This window comes from Penicillium rubens, assembly GCF_028828025.1.
Source record: "Penicillium rubens strain IBT 27055 chromosome Unknown utg000002l_segment0_segment0, whole genome shotgun sequence".
Classification (NCBI taxonomy): Eukaryota; Fungi; Ascomycota; class Eurotiomycetes; order Eurotiales; family Aspergillaceae; genus Penicillium; species Penicillium rubens.
Window position 1 is genome coordinate 5,311,932 of NW_026890600.1, and position 13,532 is coordinate 5,325,463.

General features: G+C 49.9%; 5 protein-coding genes across 5 annotated transcripts; 2 read left to right on the forward strand and 3 right to left on the reverse strand.

The window, feature by feature from the left end:
• Positions 1-9: 9 nt before the first annotated feature.
• Positions 10-1,039, reverse strand: N7525_004514 (cut8/STS1 family protein; the record flags this gene model as incomplete). Its single annotated transcript, XM_002565695.1, has 2 exons — positions 10-869; positions 964-1,039. The coding sequence occupies 2 exons, from the start codon at positions 1,037-1,039 to the stop codon at positions 10-12; spliced, it is 936 nt and encodes a 311-aa protein (XP_002565741.1).
• A 503-nt stretch (positions 1,040-1,542) lies between these two features.
• N7525_004515 (ATP-dependent RNA helicase MTR4) lies at positions 1,543-4,889 on the reverse strand (the record flags this gene model as incomplete). Its single annotated transcript, XM_002565694.1, has 3 exons — positions 1,543-1,723; positions 1,778-2,343; positions 2,400-4,889. The coding sequence occupies 3 exons, from the start codon at positions 4,887-4,889 to the stop codon at positions 1,543-1,545; spliced, it is 3,237 nt and encodes a 1,078-aa protein (XP_002565740.1).
• A 202-nt stretch (positions 4,890-5,091) lies between these two features.
• Positions 5,092-5,566, forward strand: N7525_004516 (cytochrome c oxidase VIIc family protein; the record flags this gene model as incomplete). Its single annotated transcript, XM_002565693.2, has 4 exons — positions 5,092-5,154; positions 5,211-5,385; positions 5,444-5,476; positions 5,541-5,566. The coding sequence occupies 4 exons, from the start codon at positions 5,092-5,094 to the stop codon at positions 5,564-5,566; spliced, it is 297 nt and encodes a 98-aa protein (XP_002565739.2).
• A 441-nt stretch (positions 5,567-6,007) lies between these two features.
• On the forward strand, positions 6,008-10,464 carry N7525_004517 (Elongator subunit IKI3; the record flags this gene model as incomplete). The annotated part of the gene is made up of 9 exons (XM_002565692.1): positions 6,008-7,145; positions 7,199-7,291; positions 7,343-7,902; positions 7,952-8,105; positions 8,159-8,501; positions 8,553-8,821; positions 8,882-9,015; positions 9,071-9,350; positions 9,425-10,464. The coding sequence occupies 9 exons, from the start codon at positions 6,008-6,010 to the stop codon at positions 10,462-10,464; spliced, it is 4,011 nt and encodes a 1,336-aa protein (XP_002565738.1).
• A 1,741-nt stretch (positions 10,465-12,205) lies between these two features.
• On the reverse strand, positions 12,206-13,490 carry mvd1 (diphosphomevalonate decarboxylase MVD1; the record flags this gene model as incomplete). Its single annotated transcript, XM_002565691.1, has 2 exons — positions 12,206-13,349; positions 13,420-13,490. 2 exons carry the CDS (start codon positions 13,488-13,490, stop codon positions 12,206-12,208), a joined length of 1,215 nt encoding a protein of 404 aa, XP_002565737.1.
• Positions 13,491-13,532: the final 42 nt, after the last annotated feature.

Consider the following 13,532-nt stretch of genomic DNA (forward strand, 5'->3'; position numbering starts at 1 on the left):
CGTGATTTATCACCAAGGTCCGACCTTGACTGGTGTTCCCAGCCCATAAGTTCCGGAGAAGAGCTGGTCCCGTATAGAGCCCATCTCGCTGTTGGCTCCGTGGGATGGTGTGTCGGGTCCATTCATCCATCCCAAGCTGAAGCCGAGTTCGTTGACAGCCCCCTGTAGCTTTCCTCCAGAAGTCTGGTTGTGCTTGGCCAGCTTTTGATCCCAACCTCCGTACTGCAACTGAATGCCGCCGCCTCTTTTTGCCGCTTCCCGGATGACCAAAATCCATGCCTTGCACATCTCATCATAAGCTGAATCTCGTTCGATGTTGTTCTGTGGCGTGCTCCAGCGAGGCAAGGCATGGATGATGTCGGTTGCCCCGTCTAGGTAGCTCAAGGATGTGGATGCTTGGGATTCATTCGGAGGAAGAAAGTTGGGGGTGAAGTCACTCAAGGCGTCAAGAAGGTTGGTGAGCGGCTGTCGGACTCGGTTGTAGGCATAGTCAGATTCGGTATTGCCACCCAACGGGAATGAGGACTGGAGGGCGGCCTGATAGTTTCGAAGGACTTGAAGAGTTGAGGAGACATTGGGCCGTGGGGATGTATGCACAACCTCGTCAGCGAGTTGAGGGTGACGCTCGCACATGGTCCGTACAACCGTCCGCAAGGCATCTGTATCGAGGGTCTCTAGCAAACGGGGGAGAGATAGAGGTCGGCCTGAAACGTTCGGTCGGGAACGTTTGATGTTGCGGTAGCTGTGAGGGAGTTGTCGAGGAGTAAAGGCGGGAGAGTTTGTGGGCGAAGCAGACATGCGTCCATCATGGTCGTTGTCGTCGTCGGCTTTCCGTTTACGGCTGGAATACGACGACGAGGGTGTAGACACTGATGGTTTGGTCAGTATCCGAATGCATCAAAGACAACCATCTTAAACAGGACAGAGAGAACAAATCATTCCAAGGGGAAAGGGATATCTTACTCATACGGGAGGGAGAGAATCGGGAGTTCTCGTAGAAGTGAGGCGGAACAGGAGGTGTGGCCACCAAGCTGTTCATGATGACAGCCGGATGGCAAAGAATAAATGTGATGGTCCAAAGGACTCGGATATCCAAAAGAGTGAAAAAGAAACAGCAATGAAAAGCAAGCTTGAAGAAGAGGATAAAAAGGGTTTTGAGGTGGGGAGAGAAGGGTAGAGAAAGGTAGCGGTGGAGAAAAAGTAGGCGTTGCAGGTGGCAACGCACTCCCTTTACGCAGCTTTTTGGAGATCTGTGCCCTTAAAAGAGATTTTGACCATTAGAGAGTTCTTTGGTCTTGTTTGTAATAATTCATATAGAAAAATAAATCAAATCGTCTTCTATCTTCCAAGGTTTCTTTTGGTTTCATCGAGAGTGACATATTAAGTGACAGATTAAAGTATACTCCACTGCTTTCGGGCAAGGCTATACGAATACCCGCATCATCTACATTCTACATTCTACGTAATAGCGGGAAAGAAAAGGAAAAATTGTGGGTAATCATATTCTTTGGACTCCAGCGATCGTAAAATGGGATATCGTATCTACAAGTACAGGGACTGGGCAGCAACAATATCGCGGCGGACCTTGCCCAAGGCCTCCTCGAACTTGCTCTCCAGGTCTTCGCTGCCCATCACCTTGGCAGCTTGCGCCATCTGCCGCAAACACTCTTCCAACCGGCGGAAGACACGGATCAAACTACCCTCATAGACATCGGTCATTTTGCTAGGATAGTTAGTATACTGTTAACATATTGGTTTGGGGGAAGGGGATGCTTACCAGATATCTGCAAAAGACTTGCCCTGACTCCACTCGTAGATCACCTCCATCAGCTCCCAGTGGAAGCTCTGAACGTACTCGTCTTCATTCACGGCCATCTTAGACTCCTGCGACACCTTGGCGATGATGCGGGCCTGTGATTGGATCTCCTTCAATGGCTTTGCCAACTCATCCTTGGTCAAAGTAGGGGCTTCCTTGACCTTTTCTTCAAACACGAAACAACTCATGACGGAAGCGACTTGCTCAGGAGTCAGGTTGTTGAAGAAACCATTAAACAGCAGCTCGCTCAGCATCAGTTCATCGCCTGTGCTAATTTCACAAGCAACACGAGCCTTCAACTGCACAACATCGGCTTCGTTGATAAATCCGAAACGACGAAGTACGCGCTTGCGGCACTTCAGCTCATCAAGCTGCAAGATCGACATAGCTTCTGTAATCTGCTTCTTTATCGCCTTGATATTTGCAGTCAGGTCCACCTTCTCGGCGTATTGTTCGTACAATTCAGTCAACCGTGGCGAGTTGTGCAAAGGGTTACTCAGGAGGCGAGACTCAAGAACCTCGATTTTCTGCCACATGGTTAGCAGAGTGAATAATGTCTGAGAGCAAAAGAATCTCTTCTTACCCGTAGCAGCTTCTTGAAGCTTTCATCCTTAATCTGCATGTTCTCAATCGGATCAAGCAGCGGAACACCGTCTGGGAAGCGCCTCTTAACTTCATCAACCGACTTCATAACATCATTCCGAGAGCCGGGCGACGTGATGTCCTTCGGAAGCATGATGCGAATGTGAGAGATCTCCGTGATGCAGCTCAGCACAATGGGCACAACCTCACTGCGAGTCGGTTCCCCTTCCTTTGCGGGGCGAACACCGGGCGGAAGATCTTGGAAAGACTTAGTGCCAATGGACGACCCTCCCGACATCCTCATCAAGACATCAACAATATGAGATTGGTGAGGACTAAATTTCTCGGTCTCATTGTTCGCTTGCTTGCGCTTCTTCTGGTTGATCACCACGCCCCAACCGAAATCGGCATCTTTGTACTTAACATGGATCAATCGTCCAGGGTGGATGTAAGTCAAAGAGTAATTTGGGTGGGTAATAACATGCTGGACATCGTCCGCAAATGCGTCTAGTTGTTTCCGTAGGTCGTAGTATTCGCGGATGGTTCCCTCGTCCGAGATAATCATGTTCGCGCGCTTCTCCTCAAGACCTTCGAGCTCCTTCTCCAGGCCTGAAACGCTTCCAGTGTTCTGGAACTGCTTGAAGCATCGTTCGAGCATGTATTCGGGTGAGATACCCTCCACACGCATCAGGTTGAGAATCATGTTGTAGCCCAAGTGGAATGCGGAATTGAGTCGGTCCTGTTCACCGCGCACAATCTCCTTCGCGACTGCTGGATCCATCTCCTCTCCGACCATCATGATCACAATACCTCGGTCATCGAGACCTCGACGACCAGCACGACCAGACATCTGGATGAATTCAGACGGGGTAACCCAACGCTGGCTAGTTCCGTCAAATTTGCGCACACTGGTAAAAACTACAGTCTTGGCAGGCATGTTGAGACCAATGGAGAAAGTCTCAGTTGCAAACAGAACCTTGATGAGACCCTCCTGGAAAAGAATCTCAATGGTTTCCTTTAGAATTGGCAGCAATCCTGAGTGATGGACACCGATGCCTTGTTGCAAAAGCGGAAGGATGTTTTGGATCTGTGGCAATTGGCGATCCTCTGGAGACAACATCTCGATGGCACTTTCGAAAACCTTGGACACCATATTCTTCTCGGAATCGTCGTTGAAAGTCAGTTTGCTCATCTGCAAAGCACCTGCTTCACACTCTCGCTTGCTGAAGCTGAAGACAATGACGGGGTTGTAGTTCTTAAGCATGATCATTCTGACGATCTTGTAGATATCCGACGGGCCCTTGATTCCACCCTTATTGATTTGCTTATCCTTGCCCTTGCCCTTGCGCTTGGCCAAAGCATCAGCCGGGTCATCGCCTTTCTTGTCAGCGATTGCGCTCATTGCCTTCTGGAAGTTCTCCTCGCGGAAGACTCCCTTTTCATCCACCACGAGATGGATACCCTCTCCACCAGCGGGGAAGAAGTAATTCTGGAGGGGGGTCGGACGATAGTTGGTGTAGACAACGTGACAGGGTTGGTCGTGCATCTTCACGATCCATTCGGCGAATTGCATGGCGTTCGGAATAGTGGCGGACAGGAAAACATAGCGGACCTTATCGGGCAACAGAATGATAGTCTCTTCCCAAACGACACCACGATTCACGTCTCGCATGTAGTGAATTTCATCGAAGACCACCCACTGAACTTCACGCATAATCTCAGAGCCACGGTACAACATGGAACGAAGAATCTCTGTGGTCATAACAAGACATGTAGCAGTGGGATTGATGGTCACATCACCAGTCATTAGGCCGACGTCGCCAAACTCGGCAGCAAATTCACGGTACTTCTGGTTACTGAGCGCCTTGATCGGACTGGTGTAGATCACTCGCTGGTTTTGTTTCAAACTTTGCGCAATGGCGTATTCTGCCACCACAGTCTTTCCGGCACTAGTGTGAGCTGACACCAGCACACTCTCCTCACGCTGGATTGAAGAAACTGCGACCTGCTGGAAAGGATCAAGTGTGAAGGGCCATGTCTTTGCTGGGTTCGCCGGAGCCTTGTGCTGGGAGATAGGCACATAAGGGTAGTTGGGTGGGATTGCGACTTGGTGGCGCACTTGATGAGACACCACAACTGCATCGGTGTCCGTAGCAAGTCCTCCAGCTGCAATCTCACGCTCCTGCTCGGTTTCGAAAGAATCGGCGACGACTGGCTCGGGTTCCTGATCCAATCGAGGTCGCTTCGTCTCGGGTTGCTCTGGTTCGGACGGAGTCGCGGGGGCTTCGGCATCTGCTGAGTCGACTTCTGCGGCGGGTGCATCGCTCATCGCAACATCCTCCTTCTGTTCAGGCTGGGTATCTGCAGTTTTCTTCACGGCTCCATTCACCTGTCGTTTTTTGTGCTTATCCTTCTTCAAGCGCTTGGGGGCACCCTCAGACGGCTTCACCGCCTGAGGCTGGTCCTCAAAGACGTCAAAGAGCTCATCCATCTCCAGCGGTTGGGATTGGTGAATCAACCACAGGAGGAGAATGAGCGGCGTAGGTAACCGGTCTGGACTTTTTTTGGTTGAGAAATTTAACAGTTCTATCCGTATCGGGCAAGCGGTGGGGAAGATCCCGAGCAAAGACGCTAAACCCGATTAGAGCAATCCAAGTCACGTGATTCAAGATCATCCCATTCCGCACCTCGCGATGTTCACTTCGGCTTCGTCCGTCCCTTTCCGATCGTCCACTCTCTCCTCTCTGTCACTCAAGGTTAGTACCTCTAACCTGAAATAAAACAATTGATCTCACTGACTTCTTCATTCCAGATGTACTCCTCCGCTATCCGGGCCAGAATGGCCACCTCTTTCGCTGCCCGTCGTGGCTTCTCCACCACTCGCACCCAGCTCGGCAGCCCCTACCACTACGCCGAGGGTCCTCGCACCAACATCCCCTTCAACCCTCTCACCAAGCACTTCTTCTGGCGCTACTGGGCTTTCATGAGTTAGTGACCCCTAATGGAGATATGCGCTGTGCCAGGACTAACTCGAGTATCACCTAGTTACCGGATTCGGTACTCCCTTTGCCATTGCTGGTGAGTTATACCCCCTCTCCACGATTCTACGCCTTAATAATACTCTAACATTCCCCCCTACTAGTCTGGCAAACCTACAAGACCAAATAAATTGCCCTTCCCACTGTATTTTTCTTGCGATAACAGTCTGGGCGACTAGGTGGTCGAAAACTTGGATCGGATTGAAGCAGAGGCGGATATCATGTATAAAGCTAGAGATTATTATCGAAAATTGGTTCCGCGTGTCACCGACCCCATTGTACCTGTGTAGATGTTGAAATGCGTAGCTTAAAAAGGACGTTGAAATATGGATGAAGTCATTGGCTGAGCCGCTGTGGAAAACCAAAAAATCTCTGGGCGCGATTCATATATCAATCCCCACGAACACAACCACTCCCAAGCAACGAGACAGTTACTGTCAGCAGGGAAGAAAGGCTGGTCCACGGAATTTAATTTCCCTCGATATCGTTTGAAATCCATACATTTACTCCCTTGATCGCTGCATGGCGGGGTAAAACAAGAAACATAAAAAAAGTTACCCGTTCCTGGAAGATGCGCAACTTAAGAAGCGTCCGTCTCGTCGAGACGCAAATCGAGAGCGAACTGCCTCTCACTGCCACAGCATGGGATACTGCTTCAGACTCGGTGGTCTGCACCTTTGGTCCGGCCGAGAACAATGCAATCATTGAGGTTAGACGGAAAAGGCCCGAGATCACTTCGACAGATCCTCTGTCTCCCGAAGCATTTGAATGTATTGCTTCCTGGGATGCTCCGTGCCCTCTGCCAGACCTGGCATGTGACCGTGTGCTCTCTCTGCATTACTTTGCGGACAACCTGACAACTTGTCTGGTGCTAGAAGGAGGTGATATAGTCGTTGTTCGTGAAGAGCCCCTTCCCGGCGAAGACAAGATCGAAATTGTCGGCTCAGTTGATGTCGGAATCACTGCTGCAGTGTGGTCACCGGATGAGGAATTGCTGGCTCTCACCACCAGAGCGCAGACGTTTTTGTATATGACCAGAGACTTTGAGAATGTGGCCGATATAACTTTCGCTCACAGTGATCTGCAATCATCGCAGCATGTGTCAGTCGGATGGGGCAAGAAAGAAACACAGTTCCAAGGAAAGAGAGCCAAGGCTCTTCGAGACCCGACGGTACCAGAAAAGATCGATCAAGGAGTCTTGAGCAGCCGCGACGATAGCAGCACTACGATCAGCTGGCGAGGAGATGGGGCTTATGTTGCTGTGAACAGCCTTGAAGCGGGTAGTCGCCGTGTGATCAGAGTGTACTCGAGAGAGGGCACTTTGGACAGTGTAAGCGAACCCGTTGACGGGTTGGAAGGCGCTTTGAGCTGGCGGCCGTCTGGCAGCTTGATTGCTGGAATTCAACGACGCGACGATCGGATCGATGTGGTGTTCTTCGAAAGAAACGGACTCCGCCACGGCGAGTTCTCTCTTCGTCTGTCTGTGGAAGAAATGAGCTCATGGGCTTCTCGCATTCATCTCGCCTGGAACGTTGATTCTACTGTGCTTGCTGTCAAGTTTCAAGACCGTGTACAGTTCTGGACAACAGGCAACTACCATTGGTATTTGAAGCAAGAGATTCCTATCACGGCTGATACAAATTCTTCGCTTCCATACTCTTTCGAATGGCACCAAGAGAAGATATTGCGATTTGTTGCTGGCTCCAACGGTATGATATCCTTGCACGGAGAGCAATGTCAGAACGGACGCTGATTTAAACAGGTTCGATCTTGGATGTGGACTATGTTTTTGATATCAACCATGGGTCTACCTCCATTCCGGATGATGTTGGCGCTGTTGCAGTCATCGATGGGAGTAAGTATGCCAATTGAACCTGATTGGGAACAGTACTGATCCAAGTATTAGAAACTCTCAAATTGACTCCCCTGCGAATGGCTGGGGTACCCCCTCCCATGGCACACAACGAGCTGGCTTTGGAGTCCAGCGCCATTGATGTTGCATTCAGCAAATCCGGAAACCGCATTGCTGTGCTGACGAGCAACGCCTTCTCCGTTTATCTCTGGTCTCTGAAGAGCCGACCTGTTCCTGTTCCCATCCTCGAGTCAAGCTATCCGTTATCAGATGCCCCGGCTAGTCGGCCCCGGCAGATTGCGTTCTTGAATGAGAACGAGGTATATGTGCTTAAAGACAACGGACCAAACTCGAGCCGTATCGAGAGGACGGCCCTGGACACTCGCACCACAGAATCCGTATACCAGGCTGTGGACTCCGAGCAACTGTCATCGATCTTCGCCGGTATTGGACACCAAGCTCTGTGGTTCTCACATGCCCGCCAGCCAGCTCATCCTGTCAGCTACTCGAGCATTGAAGAGTCGTCATCTGGAAATCTAGATATCGCTCCATGGGGCGAGAGCCCTAATGTTGACACCCATTGGGCTCGTGTTGTCTCTATCTCTGATCATGAGGTAAGACTATATTTCCCAAGTATTTGGATCTTGTTGCTAACTCCGGTAGCGCATTTTGGTTGCAATGACGAGAACCGGCACCTTGTATGCTAACAAGCGAGTCCTTGCAAGGAACTGCACATCTTTCCTCGTGACCCCATCTCATCTTTTGTTCACCACATCGGCGCATCTTCTGAAGTTTGTTCATCTGAACCATGTGGATGGTAAGATTGTTTCTTGGGCGTCTATGTCTACTTACGCTAACATGGGATTGCAGAAATGGAGGTTCCCGAGGATACACCAGAAACTGATGAACGGTGCAGGAGCATTGAACGTGGCTCTCGGTTGGTTTCGGTGATACCGTCGATTTTCGCGGTCATACTCCAAGCTCCTCGAGGAAATATTGAGACAATCTTCCCTCGTGCTCTAGTATTGGCTGGAATCCGTACCTTCATCGACCAGAAGAAATATCGGTCTGCATTCCTTGCGTGTCGCAGTCAGATGGTGGATCTCAACATTCTTCATGATTATGCCCCGGAACAGTTCATGGAAAACATCACTTTGTTTGTTGATCAAGTCAAGAAGATTGATTACATTGATGATTTCCTGTCACGCTTGTCGTACGTCAATATCGAGTCTGATAAGAAAACCTTTTACTAACTCTCATACAGGGAGGACGATGTGTCACAGACACTGTATAAAGACACGCTGAAAATATCCAAGAATGTATCAGCAGCTGTCGCCCAGCCGGGCGGTGCAACCATTCCCTTGGCCCCTAAGGTTGGCAAAAAGGAAAGCAAAATCAACAAGATTTGCGATGCATTCCTGGTGGCTCTCCAGAACCGTGTCGATACCAATTTGCAGAATCTGATCACAGCGCATGTTTGCAAGTCACCGCCTGATATGGAGGCAGGACTGGGACTTGCTGCAGGCCTGAGAAGTAAGTACTTGGCTCTTTTTGTCCTTTTAAATAATTGGGTAAGGACTAACCGTATTATAGAGCAACAACCAGAACAGGCTGAAGAGGCTATTGCGCACATGTGTTTCTTGACCGATGCTCAGCGGCTTTACTCTCACGCGTTGGGTGTATATGACCTCGAGCTTACATTGTTGGTTGCTCAACAAGCTCAGATGGTAAGGCCTTGGGATGCTTTGCCTGTGTTATCACTCACCACTAACGAATTTTCAGGACCCTCGCGAGTACCTACCATTCCTTCGGAAGCTACAACAGCTCCCAGAGACTCGGCGTCAATTTGAGATCGACAATCACCTTTCTCGCTTCGAAAAGGCTCTGGGGCACTTGTATGCTCTGAATGCTCATGATGAGATTAGTGCATATGTTGCCAAGCACATCTTGTACAAGGAAGCCCTTGAGCTCTACAAGTACCAAACAGAGCACCAACGGGAGATCACCAAGCTATATGCCGACTACCTACAGGATCAATCGAGACACAAAGATGCAGCAATTGGTAAGTGATTTGGTTGTAACAAAGCAAGAAAAAATGGACAGGAAGCTAACTTTCGTTATTTTTTTCAATTTCAGCGTACGAGTCACTTGAGCTTTATGAGAGTGCTTACAAGTGCTTTAAGCTGGCACACAAATGGCGCGAGTCCTTGTACTGTGCCATGATGGCATCTCTATCCGAGGAAGATCTGGCTGCCCACATCGACGCCCTGATCACAACCCTGGTTGACGAACACAAAGACTACATCTCGGCAGCAACAATTTATGCCGATCATTTACATGACGTCGTCACAGCCGCACGACTTCTCTGCCGGGGATCGAAGTTCGCCGACGCAGCGCGTCTCCTTACACTCCACGGCAAACAGAGCCAGGTTGCCGAAATCGTTGACTCTGGCCTCGCTGAAGCAATGGGCGACATGACGGACCTGCTTGCCGACTGCAGATCTCAGCTCAATGCCCAGGTTCCACGACTCAGCGAACTCCGTCAACTTCGCGCTGCCGACCCTCTTGCTTTCTTTGGTGGTGATCCCACTGGTGGAGACGCGGGCGTTGATATCCCGGACAACGTCTCGCTGGCCCCGACAGATGCATCTACGCTTGCTGGTCGCTCCATGTTCACCCGTTACACGGGTAACACCGGGAAAACAGGCAAAACTGGAATGTCACGTCATACTTCGAAGACTCGCAGACGCGAGGAACGCAAGCGTGCTCGTGGTAAGAAGGGCACCGTTTACGAAGAAGAATATCTCGTCAACAGTATCCGACGACTCATTGAACGGGTTAACTCGAGCGTGGCGGAAACTGAGACCCTTGTCGATGCTCTGCTGCGTCGTGGCATGCGTGAGCGTGCAGCTGCTATCGAGAAGGCATCGCAGGAAGTCCTGACTATGTGCGCAGATTGCCGGGACGAGGTATTTGAAGTTCCTCCCCCCACTGCCGAGAACGAGGACAAGGAAGATGAAGAAAATGATGTCGAGCCTACCATCCCTCCTATGTACGGAGGCAGAGGTGCTGGCGTCTTGAAAGAGAGTATAGCCATTGTTGAGGGTGGTGGTGCCGCTCGCGTTAAGGAGATCCCTACCGTCAAGGAAATGAAGAAGTCTTCTTTGCTGGCGTGAAGCAGTCGATGAATATACTGCACGTACCAATTAGCATCTACATCATGAATGAAAAAGAAAAGTTGCTTCTGTTCTAATTATTCCAGCTAAAAGTACGTAGCTTAAGAAAGCGACCTAGAATATATTCAACGTCCGTCTCAATATGGATTCCAAACGGTACGAGGCCTCTCCAGACTCTCTTATGAACTGAACACAAAAAGGGATATTCAGCTTTTGGCACGGATCATCGACGCTACAGAGTTCTTATTCTTATGGAGAGTATCTACTTCAATCCACGGGTTACACTTGTATGACTTCCTAGCAGCTTTCTACGAGATAACTCAAGGGTCCCTGTCCTGTGTTCTGCGAGTCATACGTGACCTGCATAACTGAAATATAATACCCTCCGCGACAGGCTGTTCTCGACAAAGGCTGGGCCCAAACGTTGCCTTTTCACAGTGGACATCCTTTCGCAACAGACTGAATATGGTACACTTGGGGCCCGTAAGCTCATTCTTCTAACGTTGCATTTGCATTTGTACTGGCGTAGTTAGAATTATAATAAGTGCTTAGTCTGTAGGGTTGGATATCAGGACGTGAAATATATATATTTCTTTGTACTGAGGTAGTTCGATTCATGGCATCGAAGGTATATATGTATACAGGTCCTCAACACAAACCCGCAAAGAGTTAACTGCAAGTCTACATAATGTTGCACAAGTGAACTATCGTCATTCATATACAGAGAAGCGTTAGTGATGTGACTCTAAATTGCGGGGAATATCCCATACCTGGAGCAATCAAGTCAGATACTATGGACTACATCTGTCGAGATAAAGTCGTACAACAGACACAGTTTTCTCACTAGATGACGCAAAAATGAGACATATGTTGTGCTCCCCTAAATGGCTAGTTGTCAAGTCGATTGAAACGTTGTGTACAAAGTATCCAGGATGGAGATATAAAAAAGACCATATCCCACATCTGAATATCATGACTGCAGCCAAGAAAGGATACCAAGAAAAGCCCTAAGCAAGGCCATTCCTTTTCAAGAACCGTAAGTGAACCTGTCCGGTTATCTGTTAGCTGAGGTCAGTTCCTTAATGTCTCGATTCAGACTATGCACCTCTCTTTCTCAACATATCTCACTTCCCTCTTGGGCTTGGGAATGCTAGCGACTGCTCAAGTGCCAATCAGGTCTATCAAATGCGCTTGCGAGGGTATCGCTGAGAACTCTCAGTCTGCCTGTGTCCAGACTGGTGGAAGCTTCAATGATACCGGCTGTGGATTTGCTGGTTGCTGTGTTTATGCCAACAACGAACAACTTGCTTTCATTGAGAATTGTAGGACACTCGGATTTGGCTTCAGGCGCTGTGATGATTGTCGTTCTTGTTGAGAGGATGCAGGAGATATTCGTCGGATGGAAGTATACTAAGACAGATATTGGACTTTTAAAGTTGGAAGCGAACATTTCATTAATTTGCATGCAAGTGCTGTGTCGTATTGCGTCATGTCCAAGATATATTATTATGAGGAATGGAAGCAGATATGCTGTGTAAACCGAGACCCCGCTGCCATGGTATGATTATGTTCTAGATTATGAGAGAGAAAAGAAGATACAGTGAAAGGAATATGCATCAAGCTTGCATGGCCAAGTGGAATTGTCCGCACAAGAACGGTGGGGTATCTTTCAGGCTGTCAGACCTTCCAAGGTTGGCCAAAATGGAAATACCGGTTGTCCGGTATAGCTTATCCAAACTTCCTAAAGAGTGCTGAGGATCTCACCAGTCTCGCTGACAAGGTGCTCCTCAACCTTGACGGGGCCCTCTCCGACACCAGTCAAGATGACACGGCTCACACCATCTTTCAGAACTTCGACGGCGCGAGAGTCAACCTGATCCAGGGAAACACCAGCGGTGACATTGGCCAGTCTCTCGTAGAATACACCATCCCAACCCTCAGTATTGGGGCCCAGAATAGCCTTGACGGTACCAGCCACAATCTCAGAGTCCTTATCTTCATAGTAGATGACAGCATTTGGGCCAGCATCAAAAGTGTAAGCACAAACCGTCCGGCCAACGACACGGTTGATATCGTGCACAAGGCGGACAGCAGCACGAGAGACGTCGTTCATGTAAAAGATAGGGGGCCAGGAGTCGAGGCAAGTAGCGTGGAAAGTGTTCGAGTCCCGCATGGTAATCTCCGCGAAGTCGTGGAAGTTGCGGTTTTTAATGGCGGTCTCAATGGCGGCCATACGCTCAGGAACAACGTTCTGGGCACGCTCAGCGAAGAGGGCCGAGGTGGCTACAGTGGTCTGCATTCCCTCGGTGCTAGGCACGTCCTTCTTCTCGGCACTGACGACCAGAACAAGAGCACGCATTTCAGGCCAGTGGGATGCAGGAGCAACTTCCTCAGCCAGGCTATCGCTTCCATCAGCGAGCTCGCCTGTGCGCCATGCGACGTATCCGCCCATCAGGGAGCGGCAGGCAGACCCGGAGCCTTGGCGCGCAATGCGGCTCAGTTCCTTAGGGGACTGAGGTAGTTCATAAAGGTCAGCGACGGCGCGGACTAACGCTGCGAAGCCAGCCGCAGAGCTGGCCAGACCGGCAGCAGTGGGGAAGTTGTTCTCGGAGACGATCCGGAGAGGGTGGGCAGAGAGCTTGGGGAGCGAGGAGTCCGCATCCTCAAGGGCCTTGCGGAGGGCACGAAGGTTGGAGATACAGGCCATTGTCCGCTTGGAGGACTGGATGTCCTGCGGGCTGCCGTTCAGGTTTAGGGTGTCCGCAGGTGGGTATGCAGCAGAGCAGGAGGCAGTGGTCAAGGTACGGAGAGAGCGCTGAGAGAGTGTCACTGAGAGGGAGGAGTTTGTCGGAAGGTTGAGAGTAGTATCACGCTTGCCCCAGTATCTAGAGCACTTTCATTAGCACAAACCTATTTGGTATAAAGGGGATGAGGGGTAATCGAAGAGCGGCATACTTGATGACAGCAATGTTCACCGGAGCGGTGGTGGTGGCCCGGTAAATAGATTGGTTCGATGTAGACGCCATTTTTGCTTCAGATGGATAGAAGAAAGAACGTCAATAATTATC